Source organism: Oryx dammah, unplaced genomic scaffold, assembly GCF_014754425.2.
Source record: "Oryx dammah isolate SB20612 unplaced genomic scaffold, SCBI_Odam_1.1 HiC_scaffold_10, whole genome shotgun sequence".
Lineage (NCBI taxonomy): Eukaryota > Metazoa > Chordata > Mammalia > Artiodactyla > Bovidae > Oryx > Oryx dammah.
Genome location: NW_024070194.1, coordinates 8,827,481 through 8,852,399, shown reverse-complemented (window position 1 = coordinate 8,852,399; position 24,919 = coordinate 8,827,481). Strand labels below are relative to the sequence as shown.

The 24,919-nt window shown below is 45.9% G+C and overlaps 1 protein-coding gene and 1 pseudogene across 2 annotated transcripts; both read left to right on the top strand.

Moving 5' to 3' along the window:
* Positions 1–10: 10 nt before the first annotated feature.
* On the top strand, positions 11–24,919 carry DNTTIP1 (deoxynucleotidyltransferase terminal interacting protein 1). 2 transcript variants are annotated; one of them, XM_040248902.1, is made up of 13 exons: positions 11–194; positions 768–838; positions 1,853–1,949; positions 8,093–8,191; positions 12,688–12,756; positions 13,002–13,058; positions 13,307–13,365; positions 14,599–14,644; positions 17,595–17,653; positions 17,753–17,813; positions 22,258–22,329; positions 24,398–24,453; positions 24,550–24,919. In XM_040248902.1, exons 1-13 carry the CDS (start codon positions 90–92, stop codon positions 24,686–24,688), a joined length of 990 nt encoding a protein of 329 aa, XP_040104836.1. In that variant the 5' UTR covers positions 11–89; the 3' UTR covers positions 24,689–24,919. The 2 variants fall into 2 exon arrangements, with proteins under 2 accessions (XP_040104836.1, XP_040104835.1); XM_040248901.1 differs by having other exon boundaries at positions 36–194; positions 14,596–14,644.
* LOC120869621 lies at positions 21,160–21,264 on the top strand (annotated as a pseudogene).

Genomic DNA, 24,919 nt, shown 5'->3' with positions numbered 1-24,919 from the left:
GCCTGAGGGCGGCGCGCTCCAATGACGTCACGGGGCCACTTTCCGGCCGGTGGCAGAGTCGGGCTGAAGTTGTGGGGGCCCGTGACGCCATGGGGGCCACTGGCGACGTTGAGCAGCCGCGGGGACCCGGCGGGGCAGAGCGGGGTGGCCCCGAGCTGGGAGACGCGGGCGCAGCGGGGCAGCTGGTTCTCACGGTGAGGGCGCCCCCGGGGAGGCCCCGGCCGGGCCTGGGCTCGGGCCGGGCAGGGCCTCGGGCTCCCGGGACCCTGGCCCGCGGGGGAGAGAACGCGGCGGCTGATCTACCGAGGGGGTTGGCATTGTCACAGTCCGACGACCTGGCTTCAAATTCTGGTGCCGCCCTCCTAGCTAGGTGACGTGGGCCAGCCCTGTCAAGCCCCTCAGCCCCAGTTTTATCTTCGGGAAGATGGAGATGCTTAGCCCCTGCCTCGTAAAGTTGTCGGGGGGAGGGATAATAAATGCGGGTAAAGCGCCCAGCGCATCATCTGGCAGAGTAGACCCTCGGTAAACACTGGTCCCCTTCCTCCCCGCTTTTCTGAAAAGTAGGGTTGGGACTTTGGAGGCAGGAAACTTTGCCTCGGTTCCTCTTCCCCGGCCGGGCCTTCCCCCGCACCGCCCTACCCCAAGGTGGCAGAGACGGTGAAAGCACCCGAGAAGCAGGAATGTCTGAGGTGTAACTTAATGCCCACGCTCCACCTCCACGCCAGTGTCACGGACCTCGGTGACATGGGCTCCCTTGGTCCCCACAGAACCCTTGGAACATAATGATCAAGCACCGGCAAGTGCAGCGGAGGGGCCGCCGCTCACAGATGACCACAAGGTAAGGCTAGCCCTGGACGGGATGTCTCTCCAAGGCCCTGGCATGGAAGGCAGTTTTGCGGTCCCCACTGCACAGGGCTAAGAAAGAGTTCATCAGCCAGTAGAAAGAGGAGATTCAGATACTGTAACTCTCTGTGTGACCTTGAGCAAGTCATTTCCCCCTGAACTCAAAACGAGGGGGAGGTGTGTTGATTAGACAGTGCCCAAGGTCCCTAACATTCAAAGGCTCTTGTGTTTAAAGCTGCCAAAGAGGCAGAATAGCATGGAGGGTTTGAGAAACATGGGCCTGATAGTCTCCATCTCAGGGAAGGGAGGGAGCACAAGATGGGTCTTTGGGATGCTGGTTGTATATGTTTCTTGACCTGTATGTGTGTATGCTAATTCGCTTCAACAGTGTCCAGGTCTTTGCAACCCTATGGACTGTAGCCCACTATGGGATTCTCCAGCCGAGAATACTGGCGTGGGGAGCCGTGCCCTCCTCCAGGGGAATCTTCAGACCCAGGGATCGAACCCTCATCTCCTGCGTCTCAGGCGCATTCTTTACATCTAGCACTACCTGGGAAGTCTTGACCTGAGTAGTAATTAAATGGCTGTTCACTAAAACTTACAGTGTATTAAGTATTATTCTGCTAAAACACTTTAAAAATAATGCCCATTTCATAGAGTTATGAGTATGAAATGAAGTGCCACGTCTATGTGGTTTGCACAGAACTTGGACACATAGCTAGTTTTCAGTAAAAGTCATCTGATTGTTTATTCGGGGGTGGTTTGTTTTTTTCTTTTTCTAGCCGAACTACATGGCATGCGGGATCTTAGTTCCCTGACCAGGGATCAAACCTGTGCTTCCTTTAGTGGAAGCATAGAGTTTTAACCACTGGACTGCCAGCCAAGTCCCAAAGCCATCTGTTATTGTTGTTGAAGGATCTTATGTCAGTAACTGGCTGGGCAGATTGGGAAAAGAAATGTTTGGAACATGCCTCCTGACTGTGGCTTCTTCCCCTCCCTCCCTCTGCAGTTTCACAGATCCTGCCATCTCCATGGACCTCCTCCGAGCTGTCCTGCAGCCCAGCATCAACGAGGAGATCCAGACAGTCTTCAACAAGTACATGAAGGTGAGAAGGATGCAGAAACAAACAAAAAAAATTAATAGGAGTTAAGACTCATGGGTGATCCTTCCCTGCATCACAGTCTCCCTAGCTCTTTCTAGTACCTACACATGCCTAAAGTTTTCCAATTTGGAATCCCCACTCCAAGAATGTTTTTTCTCTTTGGGGGTAATTGAATACCTCTTATTGTTACCAAAGCAAGTTTGGGTCTCCTCACCCATGTGTGTGCTAAGTCGCTTCAGTCATGTCCAACTCTTTGTGACCCTATGGACTGTAGCCCGCCAGGCTCCTCTGTCCATGGGATTCTCCAGGCAAGAATACTGGAGTGGGTTGCCACGTCCTTCTCCAGGGGATCTTCCCGACCCAGGGATCAAACCTGCATCTCTTAAGTCTCCTGCATTGGCAAGTGGGTTCTTTACCTCTAGCGCCACCTGGGAAGCCCAAGCAAGTTTGGTTCTGCTCACCCACACGCAGTAAAACCAATCTACTGACACCAGGTAGTGGTGAAGGAAAGTGCAACATTTACTGCTGGGCAGCACCAAGCAAGGAGGCTGGGGACTGGTTTGTTTCTGTTATTGTTATTTAGTCACTAAGTCATGTCCGACTCTGCAACCCCATGGACTGTAGCCCACCAGGCACCTCTGTCCATGGAATTTCCCAAGCAAGACCACTGGAGTGGGTTGCTATTTCCTTCTCCATCGAATCTTCAGACCCTCATCTCCTGCATTGGCAGGTGGGTTCCTTACCACTGAGCCACCAGGGAAGCCCTCCAGGGACTAGACTAGTGCTTGAAACCCCCAGACTCTCCAGTGAGTTTCAGCAAAGCATTTTTAAAGACAGCGTGAGGGAGGGGCGTCGCAGGGTATGCGATCAGCTTGTGCACCATTCTCTGATTGGTTGATGGTGAGGTGGCCGTGTAGTATCACAGGGAGTAACATTATTAACCCTTAGGCTCTGCTCATTTTCATCACGTAGTTCATTTCTTCCACTTCATGGTGACTTTAACATCTATTAGACAACTCAGGAATGTGCATCAGATGCTGTTATTGAGGAGCTTTAAAGCAGAGGATATGGGAGAGGAGTCTGCTCCCTGTCCTCCAAGGCCCCATAGGGTCAGCTCCATTAGTTTTGCCAAGCTGTTGTGAGGATGAAATGACTTAAGTGTAATGTGCTCAGCCTGTGCTTGGAATGCAAGTGTTTTTATTACTTGTTTAATAGATAACCATTGTTACTGTTTAAAATTTATTTCAATATCTATTAATAATCTTCTACACGGCTCTACCTGAATTTCCCACAGATGCTTCAGTCCCAGCATATTAAGGACTGAACTCTTGTTTTTCTTCCTAAATCTTCTCATATATTTATTCTTTCATTTGAGAAGTATGTACTAAGCCCTTACCATAATGCAGGCACTGTTCTAGGCACTTAAGGATGTAACAGGGAACAAAATGGGCAGCGTCCTTGCCCTCTTTAAATAAATGTGTCCTTTGTCAGGGAATGCCAGAGAGAAGGAGAAAACAGTGACCTATAGGGAACAGAGGTACTCTTTCATAGGTTGTGTCTAGACAAGACATTTGAGCAGAGACCCAAAAGAATGAGGAAGGAACAAGTCATGCATATACCTGGAGGGAAAGCAATCCAGGCAGAGGGAACAACGGCAGAGGCCCAGAGCCAGAAGCATGCTTGGCACGTTCAGAGCACCAGAGTGGCCAGTGTGGTGGGAGCCAACCAAATCAGGAAAGAAGTAGGAGAGGTGACCAGACAGGTAACAAACTCGGCTCAGGCAGAACTTTGAAGCCGGGGTGAGAACTGTGAATGAGAAGTATTACCTGCCACATCAGAAAACAAAGGCTGCTGCAGCCATCAAGCCATCTCTCTACAGCTACCCGGCCTAGAGCCCCGAGGGAACTCAGGACAGAAACAGGACGCCCACCATCTAGCGGTCAACTGCTGCAATCACCCCTGACAGTGCACCCCGAGGGGACTCGGGACTGAGAAGGCACAGGATTCTGGCCCCAGGAAGCTGAGGCACACACCAAAAAAATGGTTTCAGTGAGCCCAGACTCCTGCATCTTTCCATACATAGGAAAGCACTAAATTCCTTAACTGGAGATACCTGGTTTTCTTTATTTAACAGTAATCTTTTGATGTTCCGACTACCTACTCTTTGTTGCAAAAACTTCTGTGTCGATATCCTGGCTCCCCACCTTGCCTTCTTGGAGCCGTCTCCCAAAGCTGTCTTAGATGCTGTGTCCCGGACTTAAGTCCTCAGTTTTGTCCTCACCAAATAAAACATAACTCTCAACTTTTAGGTTGTGCTTTTTTTTTTTTTTTTTCCCCAGTTGACAGAACTTTGGGTTTCATTATAAGTAAAATAGAGGCTCTTGGAGAGTTTTGAGCAGAGTTCATGATCTGATCATTTTTAAAGAGTCTCTCTGACAGTCATAGAGTGGACTTCAGGAGGAGCAGTTAGGAGGCTTGAGATGATAGTGGCTTGGGTATTAGCAGTAAGGGTGCCAGGAAAGAGTCAGATTCTGTATGTCTCCAAGGTAGCAAACAGGATTTGCCGGTAATTCAGAAGTGCTGAGTAAAAGAAAAAGAGAAGGAAATAACTCCCAAGTTATTTGCCAGAGGCAACTGTAAAGGTAGAATCACCACTGACTTGGTATGAAGAAGATGGAAACAAGCAGAGGAAGCAGGAGCTCAGTTATGGACAAGTTTAAATGAGATCATCATTCACTTAAAAACCATAGTCCAGTGGGCTCTACCCTCCTCCATCTTCCATATTCAGTCCTGGGGTCCTGTACATTCCACCCCACACTCTTACCAGCCTGCCTTTCTTCTTTGCCTCTGCCTTGGTTCAGGCCTTCATTATTTCTCCCACTATAATCCTTAACTGCCTCTGTTCTTTCTCTCTTTCAGCCCACCCTCCATAAATCCAGTGATTTCTAAAATGTAAATCCTTTAAAATCCCTCCATGACTTTACATTTTTTTCTGGGTGAAATCCAAATTCCTTTACATGGCATATATGGCCCCCTAAGATCAGACCACAGCCACCCCTTGCTGGATACCTAGTTATTCCTGCCCCTGACTTCTGCACTTCCCAGGATGCCCCAAGTATTCTCATACCTCTGCACCTTTACATATGCAGAAATAAAGGGGTTAAGCCACTAGGAAAAGGCTAGACCAGGATTGTCTATCTCCAAAGCACTTTCCTTGTTGCTTGTCCTGATAGTGGATACCATGATTCAGGAACTTTCTCTCCTGGACAAATGCTGAATAAACACAATTTGTGGCTTCACGTTGTCTGCAAAGATACCTCCTTGCCACGCTTGTTTTTAGGACAAGGTACAAGTGACTTGATTACATCACAGCTTCGTATTAAGTGCAAGCTCTTGATCAGCCTCATCAGATCACTTTGTTTAATAGTGTTCCCAAATCTCAGCTACCCATTTTCTTAAGAATGTTTAGAATAATAACTTCTAGAAATGGCTGATCTTATCCAAGAAATGTTTAATTTTATCCATTTATTCTTGTTACTTCTAAATGCTAATACTACTAATTTAAAAAATCTAATAACATAGCTTAGAAAATGGAGTGATAGATGGATAAATGGGATGGGTAGATGGCTATGTGATAGCAAATACAGCAGAAGGTTAATTGTAAACCTAGAACCTATTACACAGAGTGAAGTGAGTCAGAAAGAGAAAGATAAATACTGTATTCTAACGCATATATACAGAATCTAGAAAAATGGTACTGAAAAATTTATTTACAGGGCAACATTGGAGAAATAGACATAGGAAATAAACATATGGACATGAGGAGAGGGGAGGAGAGGGTGAGATGCAAGGAAAGAGTAACACGGAAACTTACATTACCGTATGTAAAATAGGTAGCCAACAGGAATTTGCTGTATGGCTCAGGAAACTCAAACAGGGGCTCTGTATCAACCTAGAGGGGTGGGATGGAGAGGGGATATATATATACCTATGGCTGATTCATGTTGTGGTTTGACAGAAAACAGCAAAATTTTGTAAAGCAATTATCCTTCAATAAAAAATAAATTAATTGTTTTTAAAAGGTTAATTATAGACTAGGTAATAGGTATTAGTATCAATTGAATAAAAGTAAAAACCAAAAGTCACTAAAACTCACCTCACAGAATACCAGGCTGTTAATAATGATCATGTAGTCTCCTATATTTATTTGTGTGTATGTGTGTGTGCGCACGCGCATGCATGTTTACAAAATACATAGGATCGTTTTACACCGTTCTGCAATTTGTTTTTTTCATTTAACAGTATATTTTGGTCATGTTTCTAGGTCAGTACGTAATAGCTCACACTGATTGTTTTGTAATAGTTGCAGAGTGGTCTAGTGTGTGAATGTACTGCAGTTTAGTTAGCTAATCCGTAGAACACTTGGATTATTTACATTTTTCCCTATTACAAACAGTTCTATATTGAACACTTTGAATGTATATCTTTGTTCACCTGTGAGAATATTTCTGAAGGATAAAGTTGTAAAGATGAAATTGGTGGGTAAAGGAGGAAACATTTTTCCCTCAAGAAAATTTCTTTCCAGAAATTTTGTGCCATTTTGCATTTCTACCAATAGTGCTTGAGAATTCCTTATTTATTCTCATATCCAGAGGTGGCTTACACTTAGCCTACATATTCCTTGTACTGCCCACCTCACAGGGTGGTTGTAAAGTATCCATGTTATTTCATTTAGCATTCACTTAGTCATTAGTCAACATTGAACACCAGTAGTAATCTCCAGTTTTTAGTTTTTGTTTTGAAGTCAAACTCATCTGATCATTTCACTTAATTTTGCCTGCAGAATTTTCCTCCTAAACTCTTGAGCTCTCTAATCCAGTGCTTTCACTCTCTTCCCCTTGGTTTGGTGTAAACAACAAAGGCATATATGTAAGTGATTGTACTTCTGCATGGTTGTCTGCCTCAAGGGGTTCATGGGTTTTAGATTTCAGAATTTTTCTATTTACTGAAGAGAACCTATCTTTTCTTCTAGAGACATGGATCTCTTTTTGATGTATTCCCAGTGTCTCGGTTTGGACCTCGCATCACCTCATCCCTTGATGTTTTCAGGCTCAAGCTCTCCCTCGTACCTGTGGAGGAACCTTCTGCCTTTCCTTTCCCCAGCCAGCTGGGGCTGCTGATATCCGGGGGCCTGGCCAAGTCTTACCCCGCGCAGTCTACAGATGTTCCTCTCAGATTGGGTGAAGTCAGGGTTCAAGTAGGCTTTTCTGCCCACTGCGTCTTTTTGGCCTCCCTCACCTGTTCATCTCAGGCACTGGCCTTTCTTTTTTCTTCTTCTTCTTTGGAAGTAAAACATGTACATTGTAGAAATTGAGAAGATTTATAGTTACACACAAAAAAGAGAGAAAACAATCACGACATCACCACTTTAATATAGTGTATTCTCACAGTTCTTTTGTCTTATGTTTGCTTTTTGCTATTTTAGTCTCACGCTGTCCCAAACTGTTTAATAACTTCCTTTCTTCACTTGACTGTATATCATGAATACCTTTTTGTGTCAAAAATATATTCTCCTGTACCTTGCTTACTGTGATTTTTGATACTTGTCTACTGCTTCATGCTATAGATAGTCCATAATTTACTTCAGTTGTACTTGGAAATTTAGATTATGCTTTGATTTTGTACTGTCTACACGTTACTACTGTGAAGACCCTGCTTTGAGTACCTCCGTGATGGTTCTCCTCTGTAAGACAGGATGAAGAGGGGAAGTAGAGCCAGGGACCTGAATCTAAGCCTGGCTGATCTCACGGCATGGTCATGATTGCCTTTCCCTTCTTTATGCATACGTGTGTGCTTAGTCGCTCAGTTATGTCTGACTCCTTGCAGCTCCATGGACACCAGGCTCCTCTGTCCATGGAATTTTCCAGGCAAGAATACTTGAGTGGGTTGCCATTTCCTCCTCCAGAGGATCTTCCCCGAACCTGTGTCTTGTGTGTCTCCTGCATTGGCAGGCAGATTCTTTACCACTGAGCCACCTGGGAAGCCCCTTCCCTTCTTTATAAGGGTAGATTTTATGTACAGTTCCCTTCACGTTGATGCAAATCAGCAGGACTTCTGGCTCTTTCTTCTATTGTACTTCTCCCTAGTTCTTCCAGAAGGCAGCACTGAATGTACGAGACAACGTCGGGGAAGAAGTGGATGCTGAGCAGCTGATCCAGGAGGCCTGTCGGAGCTGCCTGGAGCAGGTGAGATCAAAGGGGAAGAGAAGTGTAGGCACAGGGGTTAGCCCTCCGGGCTCGGCAAAGACATACGATCTCATCATCAGTGGTGTTTGGAAGGAGACCCAGTGAGCTACTTACTTAGACAGGGCTTGGAGCTTTGAAGACAGAGGGAAGGGAGGTAGCTACTAGATGCCAAGTACTATGGTAGACACTTTCACCTGCATGCGTCGTTTCCATCTCAGAAGAAACCTGTACAGAAGGCACCTTTCAATTCCTAGTTTACAGATGAAGAAATTGTGGCTCAGCACAAACAGGAGGTAGAAGAGCTAAGATCTGGCTCGCCTCTTAGTGCGTGGTGACTTGACCCTTCACGTAGTCACAGCCCCTTTTGGTGTCACAAGAACTACCACCCTTTCTGCCTCCTTGCCTCCCAAGGTATGGTCAGGAGGCATGACGTCAGGTCTAGAAATGGCTGTGTGCTCAAGATAGTCGTGAACCTGTTTGCATGTGTCAGCTGCTGTTATTAATAGGAATTGTCAACATCACCCAGATTCTGTGCTTGAATGTGAAACCATTAGCTGTCAGAGATGGAATTTGCTTCATGACGATAGCCACAAGAGCAGACTGGAGTTCAGTCCTTTTATCTCGTTGTTGTTGTTCAGGCACTAAGTCGTGTCCGACTCTTGGTGACCCCGCGGACTGCAGCCCGCCAGGCTTCCCCTGTCCCTCACTATCATGAGTTGAGAGAATAATGTCTTCTGGGAGGTTGGCTGGCAAGCTGCTCAGGCACAGCCTCGGAAAAGAACAAGACCAGGGCCTTGAATCTGAGGTTGTTGAGATTCCCCCTGAGATACACATCTCATCTGTCTGAGGACCTGTTTTTCCAAAGCACAGAGTGACTCTTTTTCATCTTGAATTCCTCTTGAAGTGCAGGCTACTTGCAGTGGGTTACAACTTAACCCTCGTAGAGCTGAGCAACGCTCTTTGTTTTGTTTAGTTCACAAATCCCATCTCATCTCTGGCTCCCTGTCCTTCCACGTGACTTTATCTAGTCCTGTGGCTTTGAAGCCAGTGTAGCTGTTGATGATTCTAAACATACAGCTCAGCCCTGAGCTGCTTTCCCATTTGCCTTCCTCCACTCTATCCTCAGAGCAGCCAGCCCCAGGGTTTTTTGTTTTGTTTTTTTTTTTAATTTTAATTTATTTATTTTAATTGGAGGCTAATTACTTTACAATATTGTATTGGTTTTGCCATACATCAACATGAATCTGCCACAGGTGTACATGTGTTCCCCATCCTGAACCCCCTTCCCACCTCCCTCCCCATTACCATCCCTCTGGGTCATCCCAGTGCACCAGCCCCAGGCATCCTGTATCCTGCATCAAACCTGGACTGGCGATTCATTTCATATATGATATTATACATGTTTCAGTGCCATTCTTCCAAATCATCTGACCCTCTCCCTCTCCCACAGAGTCCAAAAGACTGTTCTATACATCGGTGTCTCTTTTGCTGTCTTGCATACAGGGTTATCGTTACCATCTTTGTAAATTCCATATATATGCCTTAGTATAATGTATTGGTGTTTTTCTTTCTGGCTTACTTCACTCTGTATAATCGGCTCCAGTTTCATCCACCTCATTAGAACTGATTCAAATGTATTCTTTTTAATGGCTGAGTAATACTCCATTGTGTATATGTACCACAGCTTTCTTATCCATTCATCTGCTGATGGACATCTAGGTTGTTTCCATGTCCTGGCTATTATAAACAGTGCTGTGATGAACATTGGGGTACATGTGTCTCTTTCAATTCTTGTTTCCTCGGTGTGTATGCCCAGCAGTGGGATTGCTGGGTCATAAGGCAGTTCTATTTCCAGATTTTTAAGGAATCTCCACACTGTTCTCCATAGTGGCTGTACTAGTTTGCATTACCACCAATAGTGTAAGAGGGTTCCCTTTTCTCCAAACCCTCCCCAGCATTTATTGCTTGTAGACTTTTGGATCGCAGCCATTCTAACTAGTGTGAAATGGTACCTCACTGTGGTTTTGATTTGCATTTCTCTGATAAGGAGTGATGTTGAGCATCTTTTCATGTGTTTGTTAGCCATCTGTATGTCTTCTTTGGAGAAATGTCTGTTTAGTTCTTTGGCCCATTTTTTTTATTAGGTCGTTTATCTTTCTGGAATTGAGCTGCAGGAGTTGCTTGTATATTTTTGAGATTAGTTGTTTGTCAGTTGCTTCATTTGCTATTATTTTCTCCCATTCTGAAGGCTGTCTTTTCACCTTGCTTATAGTTTCCTTTGTTGTGCAGAAGCTTTTAATTTTAATTAGGTCCCATTTGTTTATTTTTGCTTTTATTTCCAGTATTCTGGGAGGTGTATCATAGAGTATCCTGCTGTGATTTATGTTGGAGAGTGTTTTGCCTATGTTCTCCTCTAGGAGTTTTATAGTTTCTGGTCTTATGTTTAGATCTTTAATCCATTTTGAGTTTATTTTTGTGTGTGGTGTTAGAAAGTGTTCTAGTTTCATTCTTTTACAAGTGGTTGACCAGTTTTCCCAGCACCACTTGTTAAAGAAATTGTCTTTAATCCATTGTTTATTCTTGCCTCCTTTGTCAAAGATAAGATGTCCATAGGTGCGTGGGTTTATCTCTGGGCTTTCTATTTTGTTCCATTGATCTATATTTCTGTCTTTGTGCCAGTACCATACTGTCTTGATGACTGTGGCTTTGTAGTAGAGCCTGAAGTCAGGCAAGTTGATTCCTCCAGTTCCATTCTTCTTTCTCAAGGTTGCTTTGGCTATTCCAAGTTTTTTGTATTTCCATACAAATTGTGAAATTATTTGTTCTAGCTCTGTGAAAAATACTGTTGGTAGCTTGATAGGGATTGCATTGAATCTATAGATAGCTTTGGGTAGTATACTCATTTTCACTATATTGATTCTTCTGATCCTTGAACATGGTATATTTCTCCATCTATTAGTATCCTCTTTGATTTCTTTCACCAGTGTTTTATAGTTTCCTATATATAGGTCTTTAGTTTCTTTAGGTAGATATATTCCTAAGTATTTTATTCTTTTCATTGCAATGGTGAATGGAATTGTTTCCTTAATTTCTCTCTATTTTCTCATTATTAGTGTATAGGAATGCAAGGGATTTCTGTGTGTTGATTTTATATCCTGCAACTTTACTATATTCATTGATTAGCTCTAGTAATTTTTTGGTGGAGTCTTTAGGGTTTTCTATGTAGAGGATCATGTCATCTGCAAACAGTGAGAGTTTTACTTCTTCTTTTCCAATTTGGATTCCTTTTATTTCTTTTTCTGCTCTGATTGCTGTGGCCAGAACTTCCAAAACTATGTTGAATAGTAGTGGTGAAAGTGGACACCCTTGTCTTGTTCCTGACTTTAGGGGAAATGCTTTCAATATTTCACCATTGAGGATAATGTTTGCTGTGGGTTTGTCATATATAGCTTTTATTATGTTGAGGTATGTTCTTTCTATTCCTGCTTTCTGGAGAGTTTTTATCATAAATGGATGTTGAATTTTGTCAGAGGCTTTCTCTGCATCTATTGAGATAATCATATGGCTTTTATGTTTCAATTTGTTAATGTGGTGTATTACATTGATTGATTTGTGGATATTGAAGAATCCTTGCATCCCTGGGATAAAGCCCACTTGGTCATGGTGTATGATCTTTTTAATGTGTTGTTGGATTCTGATTGCTAGAATTTTGTTAAGGATTTTAGCATCTATGTTCATCAGTGATATTGGCCTGTAGTTTTCTTTTTGTGTGGCATCTTTGTCAGGTTTTGGTATTAGGTTGATGGTGGCCTCATAGAATGAGTTTGGAAGTTTATCTCCCTCTGCAATTTTCTGGAAGAGTTTGAGTAGGATAGGTGTTAGCTCTTCTCCAAATTTTTGGTAGAATTCAGCTGTGAAGCCGTCTGGACCTCAGCCCCAGGTTTTTAAAGGTGAATCAGATTGTGTCTGATCATGGTCCCAAATACCCTTTTATATGTGTTTGTTTATTTGCTTGCCATCCAGATCACCCACAGAATGAGCCTCACAAGAGGAAAGCCCTTGCTTGTGCTATTAATCGCTGTGTCTCTAGCACTTACATACTAAGCACTCAATATTTATTTGAAAAAAAAAAAAAAAACAGCAGCTTACTGAGGAACATGTTTAATATCAGTGCATTTACTTAGAAAAAAAGTATTTAGCATATGTTTACATGGGAAAAGTGAGGAAGAATCTTACATGAAATGTTAATAGTATTCTGGGGAACTGAGGTTTCAGATTTTTTTTTAAATTTTGCTTATTTACATTTTTGTAATTTTTCAGTAATCCTTCATTATTCAGCGATTTCAAAAAAGGTGTTTATTTGTATGACTATTTCAGGGTCCCTTTGTACTGACCGTGAAAAAGTTTTAACAGAGTTTGAAGTTGTGTCTAATGGAGGTAGATAGGTTTACCCACCAAGAGTGACTGATAACACTTTTTTTGTCTTTTCCCTTCAGGCTAAACTACTATTTTCAGATGGAGAAAAAGTAATACCCAGATTGACACATGAGCTTCCAGGGATAAAGGTCAGAGTCCCTGTGTGATGGTGTTTTGCAGGGAGGACCAATCAGACTGGGAGGCTGGAGAGCTCTTTTACCCCGCGGAGGCTACACAGACCCCCTGTTTGTGGGACCAGGTCTGAATAGCATCGTGCCAGGAGGGCTGCTGAGTCCTGGCTCAGGGGGGTGCCAGAGGGTGTGGTCTAGGCCTGGGGACCTGCAGCTCCCGAGCAGCGGCCTCCGTCTGACTCCCTTCCCTTCCCCACCCCCAGCGTGGCCGGCAGGCAGAAGAGGAGTGTGCTCTCCGAGGAAGCCCCATTCCCAAAAAGGTGAACCGTCTCCTCATTTTCTGGCTGGGTAAAGGCCCTGCAGCTCCAGAAGAGGGTGGGCTTCCTCAGCGCCCCTTGGGGCCTTTCTAGCGTGGGAGGCAGGAGTCCTAAGCGCAGCCGCCCTCCCCGCTCACCCCCGAGCGCCATCTGGCCTCGCAGGGAAGCCACCTCCTTCAGGCGACCCTGGTCCTGCCCGTGGGCTGGGGCTCCCACAGGGCCAGGCCTCTGATGGCTGTTCTCTTTGGCAGCGGAAGGGACGGCCTCCGGGACACATCCTGTCAAACGACCGGGCCGCCGCGGGCATGGTGTGAGTAGAGGCCAGCAGAGCTGTGGGGGGTAGTGGGCAGGGGGTAGGCCTGGAGGAGAGGAGGCCAGAGTTCTCTGCCTGGCAGCCTGGCAGACTCAGACTCATCTATGCAAGAACCCAGGGAGGAGAGTTCTCTAGTCTGAGGGCTGAGGGAAGAAGGCAGCGAGGAGGGTGTCGTATCTTGCTTTTACCCCAGAACAGTTCAGCCCAGCTTCATTAAACACCAAAGTTTTTCTTTAAACACCGGAATTGTGTTTTATTAGTATGTACCAAATGCTTGTGGGGCTTCCCCAGTGGCTCAGCGGTAAAGAATCCACCTACAGTGCAGGGGGTGCAGGAGACGTGGGTTTGATCCCTGGGTCGAGAAGATCCCCTGGAGGAGGGCGTTGCAACACCCTCCAGTACTCTTGCCTGGAGAATTCCACGGACAGAGGAGCCTGGCACACAGAGTCAGGCACGACTAAAGTGACTTAGCACACACACACGAATGCTTGTAATGTGCCATCACTGGTCTGAACACCTAATATATACTTTTCCTTTTAATCTTTCCAACCACCCTCTGACGAGGGTATAATTAATTCTGCAAATAAGGAAACAGACTCACAATTACTTGCCCAAAGTCAGACGGTTAATAAAAGGCAAAACTATACCACATTGCCTCCAGGATGGTCATTTTCAAAGACTGTTGAAGGAACAGAATCTTTTTCAAACAGCTTTATGTGGAATCGTGATACCGATATGTAAAAAAGATAAAGCCTCCCTGGTCAGGGAACTGAGATCCTGCAAGCTGCATGGCATGGCCGAGGTTTGGGGGTAGGGTGAGGAGGAGCCACACTGATCTGGTTAAGAGAGATGGAGATAGTTTGAAACCACCAGCTTAGGAGATGGATTAGTGTAATCCTTATACCTTAGACTTGTCTCCTGCCTGAAGCAAGTTCATTCCTCACTTACACAAGACTGGGAATTGCTACTGTTATCTCTTCTGACAGATGAGAAACTGCAGCCCAGAGAGGTTCCCAGACTTGCCCACATGGCTAGATGGTGTCAGATTGAGTCCTTGAGTGGACTAGGACCCGTTCTTTTTCCCTTTGCACCCCCTCTAACGGACACCAGGTAGCAGTCTCCCTGGGGCTGGAGTGAGAGTCTATGAGGATCTCCCACCAGTAGCAGCAAACTTTCTTGCAGTCCTAGGCCCTATCGGAGAATTCACCTTTCCTCTTTGCCTCCAAGCAGGTGGAAACCAAAATCCTGTGAACCAATTCGCCGGGAAGGCCCTAAGGTATGATGCTGTGAGCATGGCAGTGACCGCTGTCCCAGGGAGACCCCAGTCCAAGCTCTGGGCACCCCCTTGAGGGAAAGGGCCTGGGGTTGGGTGAAGGATGTGTGCGCCAGAGCCATTTTACCTGCCCTCCTACCTCCCAACTCTGGCTTCCAGGAGGATCCCAAGTAAGGATTGAAATTAGGGGCAAAACAAAGAGAGGGCTTGATGTCTGCCGCACCCTTCTCCCTGTAAAAGCTCGGTGTCGCCAAGACTTGTCCCGCACTTACTATGTCACAGGCACCGCCCTACATCCTTGGTATGGTTTGCCTCGTTTAATCTTTATCACAACCTGTTGAGAGAGATTCTGTTACCTTTCTGTGGTTCATGAGCTTCCTTTCCTACCTCATGGCAGAAATTATTTTATCTGTTATCCTACACATTTGATACGCTTGAAGATACTAAGGACTACAGAGTTGCCCAAAGTCACATACCGAGTAAGTGGCAGAGCTGTGTCAAACCCAAGGTCCAGGGATGCCAGTCTGGGTTCTTAAAACTGTTAGCTTCTGTTGCCTCCAGAACAGTTGTTTGCAGGCTTTTTTTTTTTTTTTAACACCAAAAACATTTTGTTTGGGGATATGCCAGTTAACAGTGTTGTGATAGTTTCAATTGAACAGTGAAGGAACTCAGCCATACACGTACATGTATCCATTCTCCCCCAAACCCCCCTCCCATCCAGGCTGCCACATAACATTGAGCAGAGTTCCACATGCTATACAGGTGTTTGTTATCCATTTAAATATAACAGAGTATGCATGCCATTCCCAAAGTCCCTAACTGTCCCTTCCCTTCCCTTCCTGCCCCACCCTCCACCCCTCCGCCAGCAACCATGAGTTCATTTTCTAAGTCTGGGAGTCTCTTTCTGTTTTGTAAGTAAGTTCATTTGTATCATTTCTTTTTAGATTCCACATATACGTGATGTCATATGATATTTCTCCTTCTCTCTGACTTCTCTCAGTGTGACATTCTCTACTTGCGTCCATGTTGCTGCAAATGACCTTATTTCATTCTTTTTAATGGCTGAATAATGTTGCATTGTGTGTGTACCACGTCTTCTTTATCCACTCCTCTGCTGACGGAGGCTTAGGTTTTCTCCATGTCTTGACCGTTGTAAACAGTGCTGCAATGAACACTGAGGTGCATGTATCTTTTGGGGCCATGTTTTTCTCTGGATATATGCCTAGAAGTGGGATTGTAGGGTCATATGCTAGCTCTGTTTTTAAAGGAGCTTCCATACTGTTCTCCATAGTGGCTATAGCTTTTTATATTGCCACCAACAATTCAAGAAGGTTCCTTTCTCTCCACACCCTCTCTAGCATTTGTTGTTTATGGATTTTTTGATGATGGCCATTATGACTGGTATAAGAATAGAATCTTTTCTTCAACTAAAATCATACATGCAAGCCCACTGTCCAGTCATACATGATAGGAGAAAGCTCCACCATCCAAATTAAGGCTATGTGCAGTGGAAATGGTCCCCCCGTTATTGTACTGGCCCGCTGCCTCCACCAGTGCCCAGGCCTGCCTTCTTCACCTCTGCTCCCTTGGAGCGGGTGATCCCGCAGCCTCCTAGAGCTCTGTCTTCCTCTCCAAACACCCCTTCTCTCTCTCCAGTGAGTCCTTCCTCCTGTATAAGCGGGCATTCCCCAGAATTCTCTCCATTGCCCACTTATCCACCTCAGGTTTCTCTCTGGATGACCTAAAGCATCCATGCTTATTAGATCTTGGGGACTACCTCTTGGTTTATACCCCACCTTTCCCTCTAGTTTAAAACCTGTATATCCTACTGTCTGCTGGAGCTCTTGGCCTGGAATCTCCATAGAATTTCAAACTCAGCATATCCAGAGTTGAAATCAGAATCTTTCTCCCAGAACCACTTCAACCTTCTCTCTTTTTTTTTTTTTTCTCCCCAACCTTCTCTTCTTGAGTCATCTTTGCCTCTTCCTTTCCTTCCCCTCCCTACATCCAGTCCCGGCTGATTCTGCCTCCCAAATACATTCCCTAAAGAGGTTCCTATTCCTCCTTCTTCCTTCATCCTACTACTGCGGCCCTCATCTTCCTCTTTTTTTGGCCAAACTGGCATGCAGGACCTTAAGTTCCCCAACCAAGGATCAAACCCATCCCCCTGCAGTGGAAGTGCAGAGTCCTAACCACTGGACCACCAGGGAATTGCCCCTCATTTTCCAAACTGCTCTGTACAACTACCTCTAAACTGCCCACCCCTCCTATAGTCGAGCCACTTCACACCCGTTAGCCGAGTTTCAGAAGAGCAGGCTATCGTGAGCGCAAATCCAGCTCTCCCTGCCTAGAGGCCTTCAGTGACTCCATTACCTCCAAGATAAACAAATAAAAAGCTGTCTACATAGTGAACGAGCACCCCCAGCCCCGCTCTGCTTCCCTCCAGCCCCAGCCATTGCCACTCTCTGAATGCTCGCTCTTTCAGCAGCACAGAGCTGCTGTGGTTTCTCCGCGAGCTCCCCAGCCGTCACCTGCCTGCTTGCGCTGCGCCTCCTGCCCCCCCTCTCACTGTCCAGCTCTGCTGTCTGTCAGCACCACCTTGGGAGTCACCCTTCAAGGAAGCCCTTCTGTTACCCTCCCCTCAACTCCCATCAGGCCTTGTACTCATCTGTGTCACCGCCCACCTTATAGTGGTATCATTATCCGCACGTGCATCTGTGACCCTGTGGAGAACAGAGACTGTCCCTGATTCATCCCCTTACCCCCCGGCCCCCCATTCCCCCCGCCACAGTATATATAGCACAGTGTCCAATATTTTAAAAGTATTCAGTTTCTTAAATCAGCTGTTTGTTCAGTAATGGCCAAGGATGATGGTAGGAGAGGGTGGGGGAGAGTTTCTGTCCTGCCCACCAGATAAACCTCCACCTCACCAGCCTCTCTGTCTTTTGCACAGTGGGACCCAGCTCGGCTGAACGAATCTACCACCTTTGTGTTGGGATCTCGAGCCAACAAGTAAGTCTATACGGAGTTGGTGCTGAGGGAGGGGCCCTGAGGGGTCCCCCTGAGCACCACGCCTGCTGGGATCCTCACCACTCGCCTGTTGCCTTGCAGGGCCCTGGGAATGGGGGGCACCCGAGGGAGGATCTACATCAAGCACCCACACCTCTTTAAGGTACGTGAGTGCCAGGGGTCGGGCCAACCCTGGCCGTGGAGTAGGCGGCACTGCGAACTCTCCATGGCCCAGAGGAACCTGGAGTAGGCCCTGACCCAGGAGCCAGGGCAGCAGGGTTCTAGTGGCCCCTCTGCCCTTAACCTTTACCTTTTGTAATTGACTCAGCACCTCTGTGCCTCATAACATAGCTCCTGTCCTCGCCCATTTGCTGTGTGTCTAACATGGTTTTAAGTGCTACGCTTACGTTACCTCTTGGATGTGAGTCAGGATTCTGTCTTCTGCAAATCCTGAGCTCTTGACCACTGCTGTATTCAGTTGTCTGCGAAATAGAGAGATTGCAACGGAGCAGCCGTTCTAACGTTTTCCAAAGAGGGGACTCCTCGTCTGAGCTATGCTTTGGTCTCCACTATTTGAGAAAATAATGGAGCGGGGAGGGCATGAATTCATGCTCTTAGATAAGTTTGTATTTTATCAGTCACAGAAGCATCCAAATATATTAGAAGAAAGGTAACATGCACGTGTTCAGGTTAATGGTTTTTGCACCTATGTGCAAGACTCGGTGCCCCTTGTCAGAACAGCTCCTTGGGGTCTCAGAATCAGGGGCTCTGGCCGCTACATTTGGTACAAGTTCAAGTTCTTTAAAGGGCAGACCTACTTCTATCTTACCAGTCTTATGTTTTGGGATTTTCAGCCTGTGTTTCGGCCTGCGTGCCGCTACTTCGTTTGCCTCCCTTAGTGTCTCCACTCTTGCTGTTCCCATTGATGGCCTTCCCCCGCCACCCCCACTCTTTTCTCTGCCTGACTGTTCTGTTAGATCCACCTTGTCCAAGACCCTCGCTGGCATCATTGCCAAATGGATATGCTCTTAGACCTACTTCCAGGTCCTTTTGTGCAGTGGTTAAGAGTATCATCTCAGTCCTGATTCCCTTACTTACTAGCACGTGGCCTTTTATGGTTGGCAGAATTAAGAGAGAATGCAGTGAAACAGCCTTTTTTGTAGTAACTTTTCCTTTTAATATTTATTTGGCTGCATTGGGTCTTAGTTGTGACTCACGGGCTTAGTTCCCTGACCAGGGATCAAATCCACATCCCCTGCATTGGAAGGCAGATACTTAACCATTGGACCACTAGGGAAGTCAGTAGTAATAACTTTAAAAGGAGTATAGTCTATAAAAACATTGACTCATTGTGTTGTACACCTGAAATTAATACAATATCATGAATCAGCTATACTTCAAAAAAAAAACCAAAAAAATGGACTTTCTCTATTAAAAAAGAGAGAGAGAAAGAGATAAAGCACAATAAAGCCCCCAGACAATGCCACCCCAGCAAGGGCTCAGTAAATTGTCCCCATTACCAGCATAGTTTCCCAGTTCTTAGACCCATCGTTGGTAATAAACTCATGGCCAGTAGATACTCTCTCTTACTTTAGTCTTTTCAGAATAATAAGTGGAGGGGAAAGATTTTTGGTTTTTTACTTTTAATTCTTTACTAGTGATGATAAGCATCTTTTCATCCATTTAGAGTTTTTGTGTTTCTTCTGTAAACTGCCCGTTATACCTTTTGCTCATTCTTCTGTCCGTCTAAAGGCATTTTGCAAATTTCCTTTTTGTTTTTAACTTTTTTAAATTATAGAAATAATATATAAACCCATTCTTGTAAAAAGATTCAAACAATACACTAAAGCTAATAGGGAACAAGGCACCAAATCCCGCTTCACCCTTGTCTCTGACTCTTCTCCCCCAGAGGTTACCCCAGCAACGTGGTAGCATCTGTCAGTCCCGTGCGTGTGTGTGTGTCCTTGTCCTTTAATGATGTATTGTTTATGTTACTGGTCTTACGCTGTATATATTGCTCTAAGTTTTTTTTCACCGCAAAATTCATTCATTCATTCAAATATCTATTGAGTACTGAGCAGTCTCAGACTGCAGAGATACAGCAGTGGGCAAAACAGATACACACAGCTCCTTGCCCTCACAGAGCTTACAGTCTAACGTAGAGCAAGCTGTATACCCTGGAGCCAAATCCAACCTGTAGCGTTGTTTTTGTCCAGCACAGAGTGATGACATTTTTAAAGGGTAATTTAAAAAAATAAAAATAAAGATTATGTGACCAGCAAAGCGTAAAGTATTTATAGAAAAAGTGTGCTGACCACTGTAAATCTAGGGAATAAGACCTTAAGAGATTTGCCCATGTTATTAAGTCCCCCTCATTTTACTTTTTTTTTTTAAGATTTATTTTTGACTGTGCTGGGTCTGTGTTACTGCACAGGCTTTTCTCTGTTTTCGGAGAGCAGGGTCTGCCCTCTAGTTGGGATGTACCAGCTTCTCACTCCCTGGGCTTCTCTTGTTGCAGAGCTCAGGCTCTAGGACACACGGTCTTCAGTAGTAGCAGCTCCTGGGCTCACTACTTGTGGCTCCCAGGCTTTAGAGCACAAGTTCAGTAGCTGTGGCACGCCAGCTCAGTCGCTGCTCGGCATGTGAGGTCTCCCCAGATCAGGGATGGAACCTGCATCCCTTGCACTGACTGGCGGACTCTTCACCACAGAGCCAGCAGGGAAGCCCTTCTTTTTTTTTTTTTAAATTTTATTTATTTATTTTTGGCTACATTGGATCTGTGTCCAGCCTTCTCTAGTTGCAGCAAGCAGGGTCTACTCTCTAGTTGTGGTGTGCGGGCTTCCTTTGAGGTGGAGCGCCGCCTCCAGGTGCTCGGCCTTCAGTAGCTGCTGGATGTGCGCGCAGTAGTTGGGGCACACAGGTTTAGTTTCTCCCCGGCATGTAGGATCTTCACTGACCAGGACTGAACCAGTGTCCTCTGCATTGGCAGGCAGATTCTAATCCACTGAACCACCAGGGATGTGCTGACTCCTTCAATTTTAACAACAGTCCTATAAGTGTTAATACCCTCTGTTTTACAAATGAAGAAACTGAGTCTCAAAGAAATCATTGCCTCGATTTACACCACCTAATAAGTAGAAGAAACCAAGATTTATGAACCAGGTTTTTTTTTCTTTTCTTTCTTGTTTTTTTTTAACCTGACACCCCCTAAAAGCCCACCAAGCCAAATTGGCCACCTGCACATATGCTCATCTCCAACTTTCCCCGCCACACGTGCTCCCTATGGGCTGAGCTCTGAACCCCACAATTAAGTTCTTACCCAAGATGCTCTTCTGCTTCCAGGGCATGAATTGTCCTGACTTTTGTTTTAGAAAATTTGGTCACCTTAATAGCCACATATGTTGTAAGCCACCTCCAATCACTTCTTCACAGAGGAATACAGCTCTCAAACATAGTCACCAGTCTGACCAGTTGCCAGAGGTCCTATGTTTTAAGGAAGGAAAGGGAGGATACTCTGGTTTCTCTTGAAATCGAATATATCTTTCGCCTTTTACTAAAGATTTCCGTAGAGAGAAACAACTCGAGTGTTCGACTCGGAGCCCTTGGCAGGGCTCATCTTTGATGTTATGGTGGTGGTTTAGTTGTTAAATCATGTCCACTGTAGCTTGCCAGGCTCCTCTATCCATGGGATTTCCCAGGCAAGAAGATGGGAGCAAGTTTGCCATGTCCTTCTCCAGGGGACCTTCCCCACCCAAGGATTGAACCTGAGTCTCCTGCATTGCAGGCAGATTCTTTACCAACTGAGTTACCAGGGCAGCCCCTTGATGTTATAATAAAAGATAAAAAAGTAAAAGAAAGCAAAGGGGGGGAATTCCTTGGTGGTCTAGTGGTTAGGACTCCATTCTTTCACTGCCATGCCTCAGGTTCAGTCCCTGGTTGGGGAACTGAGATCCCACAAGCCTCGAGTCTTGGCCAAAAAAAAAAGAAAGAAAGAAAATTTTTTTTAAGGGAAAGGAATTAGAAGTGTATTAAATCTCTGGGAATTGGGCCCCTTTCCCTGGCCTCCTGGACTCAGCCCTGTTCGCTCTGAAGAGGTCAGTGAGCCCTCTGTAGCCACCAGAGGTCTTGTTGGTAAGCAGTGTTAGGTAAAAGACCAGGACACCAAAAGAGTGTCTAACAGGCTTTTTAATGGCGAAGCGTTCCCGGGCGGGGTTCCCAGACCCGAGCGAGGCAGGTTGAGGAAGTCTGCCTGGACCGTGTTGGAGGTGGTTTTTATACGATCGTTGCGAGGGCTGGTCAGGCTAGATGGACGGGGGTTCGGATAGGTCGCCAGGCCGAGGCATCGCGGGCTGACAGGTCCTTCTACATGGCTGGGGTGGGGTGGCTTTAGCTGGTGAAGTGTTCTGTCATTGGTCCCCGGGATCTGGGAGGCTCCTTCCATTAGGGACTTCCCCCGCCGGAGGGAGGGAGAGGAGGGGCGGCCCATCATGGCCCCTGGGGTCCGGCCTTACAAGAAGGCCTCAAAGGCTAAGAGTATGTTCTGAACCAAATGAAAAATACCCATCACACCAGGCTAATGTCTCCCCGTGTGGCTTCATCCCTCACAGTATGCAGCTGACCCCCAGGACAAGCACTGGCTGGCCGAGCAACATCATATGCGGGCAACAGGGGGAAAGATGGTAAGCACTGTTCACACGCGCCACTGCCAGGGACCCACCCAGCCCAGGGACCAGGGCTGTTAGTGACAGCTTGCCTCCAAACCTGAGAGACTCTATGCCCAACAAATGAGAAAGGAGACTTGCAGGAGGAGAGAGGGCCCATTCCTTCACACTGAAGACCCATCTGTAACCCCTGCCTCTCCTCTCCTGTGCCTGGGTCTCCCACACACCACCCCCTCCCCGTCCCCATGGCACCCTCATATGTAGTTCATATTAGCTGTACGTAAGAATAGCAAGTACAAGACACACTTAACACTCTTTGCCATCATGCACTGCCTGTCGATAGATTTCACCCCTCCATCACAACTCTGCCACCAGACGCAGCTACGGAATCTCTTCTCAACACTGCCCCAGGCAGCACCCCTTGTCAGAAAAAACAGCACATGCAGTGAAACTTGTCTGCCACCCCTGGCAGCCCTTTCCAGAGTCACTTCTACTTGAAGAGTTCTCAGCTCAAATCAAGCAACATCCTTAGGAAAATCATCCTCACATGTATTCTGAAACTGTCTTGGAGGGTTGTGTCCGTCACATGCACTGTCTCTCACCTGAAGGTGCACTCAGTCCACTGCTGGGACCGCTCCTGTTAGAATTCAGCAGCCTTGCAAGCCACTGCACCATCCCCTGCCTGGCTACCTTTTATTTCCCACTACATTTACGCTATACTCTCTTTCAAAAAAGATTTTAGGAAGCTTACTGTGAACACATAACATAAATAAGAAACAGAGAGGAAAAAAGGAAAAGCAGGATCGAAAATTAAGGCAGGAGCAAGATTAGTTATAAAAAAGAATTGTTTTGTTTGTTTGTTTGTTTTTTAAGAAAAAAAGGCAGGGGAATTTTAAGTTATCAGACTAGGAGACCAGGGCATGTCTATAGGTTTTCACAAATTCAATTCCTTTGCCCCTGAGGTGAAGACAGTCAAATGACTCAGGGGACACACAGTTATTTCTGACCCTAAGACTGGAAAGAAATCCCTTCCACAGAAGACTCTCATGTGATGAACATCATCGCCCACACGGTAAATTCACAAGAGGGCTCTCCCGAGGCAGATCGTGGCGTTGTGCCAAAGCAATTCTGCAGGCCCCGGACCACACAGCCCAGCTCCTCAACAGCAGTGCAGTTTATCTGTTTGCCCTTTTGCCTCAGAGTTCAAAACCAGCTTATCTTAGTTCAGGGTTCACACATGGCTTCCTTCTGATTTCCTGTTTCCATGTATATTTTGCTGGCTCTCTGGCCCTTTCATTTTTTTTTTTAATTTATTTTTGATTAAAGGATAATTAGAATATTGTGTTGGTTTCTGCCATACATCAACATGGATCACCCCCATAGGTATATATGTCCCCTCCCTCTTGAGCCTCCCTCCCACCTCCTACCCCATCCTATCCCACTAGGTTGGCACAGAGCCCCAGTTTGAGTTCTGTGAGTCATACAGCAAATTCCCACTGGCTATCTGTTTTACATATGTTAGTGTATATGTTTCCATGCTACTCTCTCCATTTGTCCCACCGTCTCCTTCTTACCCCGCCCCCTCCATGTCAGTAAGTCTATTCTCTATGTATGCACCTCCATTACTGCCCAGCAAATAGCATCATTAGCACCATCTTTCTAGATTCCATATATATGGGTTAATATACAATGTTTATTTATCTCTTTCCATCTTACTTCACTCTGTATAATAGGCTCTAGGCTCATTCACCTCATTAGCACTGACTCAGGTGTGTTCCTTTTTATTGGCCCTTTCATTTTAAAACACATCAGGGTCCCTTTTTACAAGAGATGGCAGCTATAGATAAATTAGTCACCATTGCCCACTCTCCCACCCAGAAAGTTTCATCTTGAGTAAAAGAATGCTTCAAGGAACTGTTCCCCAGACAGACAGTCTCTCTCTACTCTCTCCATAGCTAAATTATAAACTGTGACTACCGGCCCCTCCCTTCCAGCCCTTACTTTAAGCAGACATTTAATAAAGTGCTAATCCAGTTGACTGAAGTGAACCATAGGCAATGATGACTCTCCTTTGCTCCTACTCTAGGCCTACCTTCTCATTGAGGAGGACATCCGGGACCTCGCTGCCAGCGATGACTACAGGTAAAACCAGTAGTCTCTGCTCTCCCCTCCCCACTGGGATGAGCGTGGACCTACAACCTCCCTTGCTCCAACTCTCCTCCTCAATGTCTGTTCCAGAGGATGCCTGGACCTGAAGTTAGAGGAGCTGAAATCCTTTGTCCTGCCCTCCTGGATGGTTGAGAAGATGCGGAAGTACATGGAGACACTCCGGACAGAGAATGAGCATCGTGCTGTCGAAGCGCCTCCACAGACCTGAAACCGGGTCCCCTGGTTACAGTTGGCAGCCCTCCTCCAAGGCCCTCGTACCCACATGGCTGAGGCCACTGCTAGGACTGCTCCTAGGTGGATCTGAGCGGCATTAAGCTATGCCTGGGCTAGTTTGTAGTGACTCACTGCAGAGCATCCCCAGACTGGCATGTGGTTCTATATTTGTAAAGTTATTGGGATAAGAAGCAATTAAACAGTTTGTAATAAACACAGATGGTGA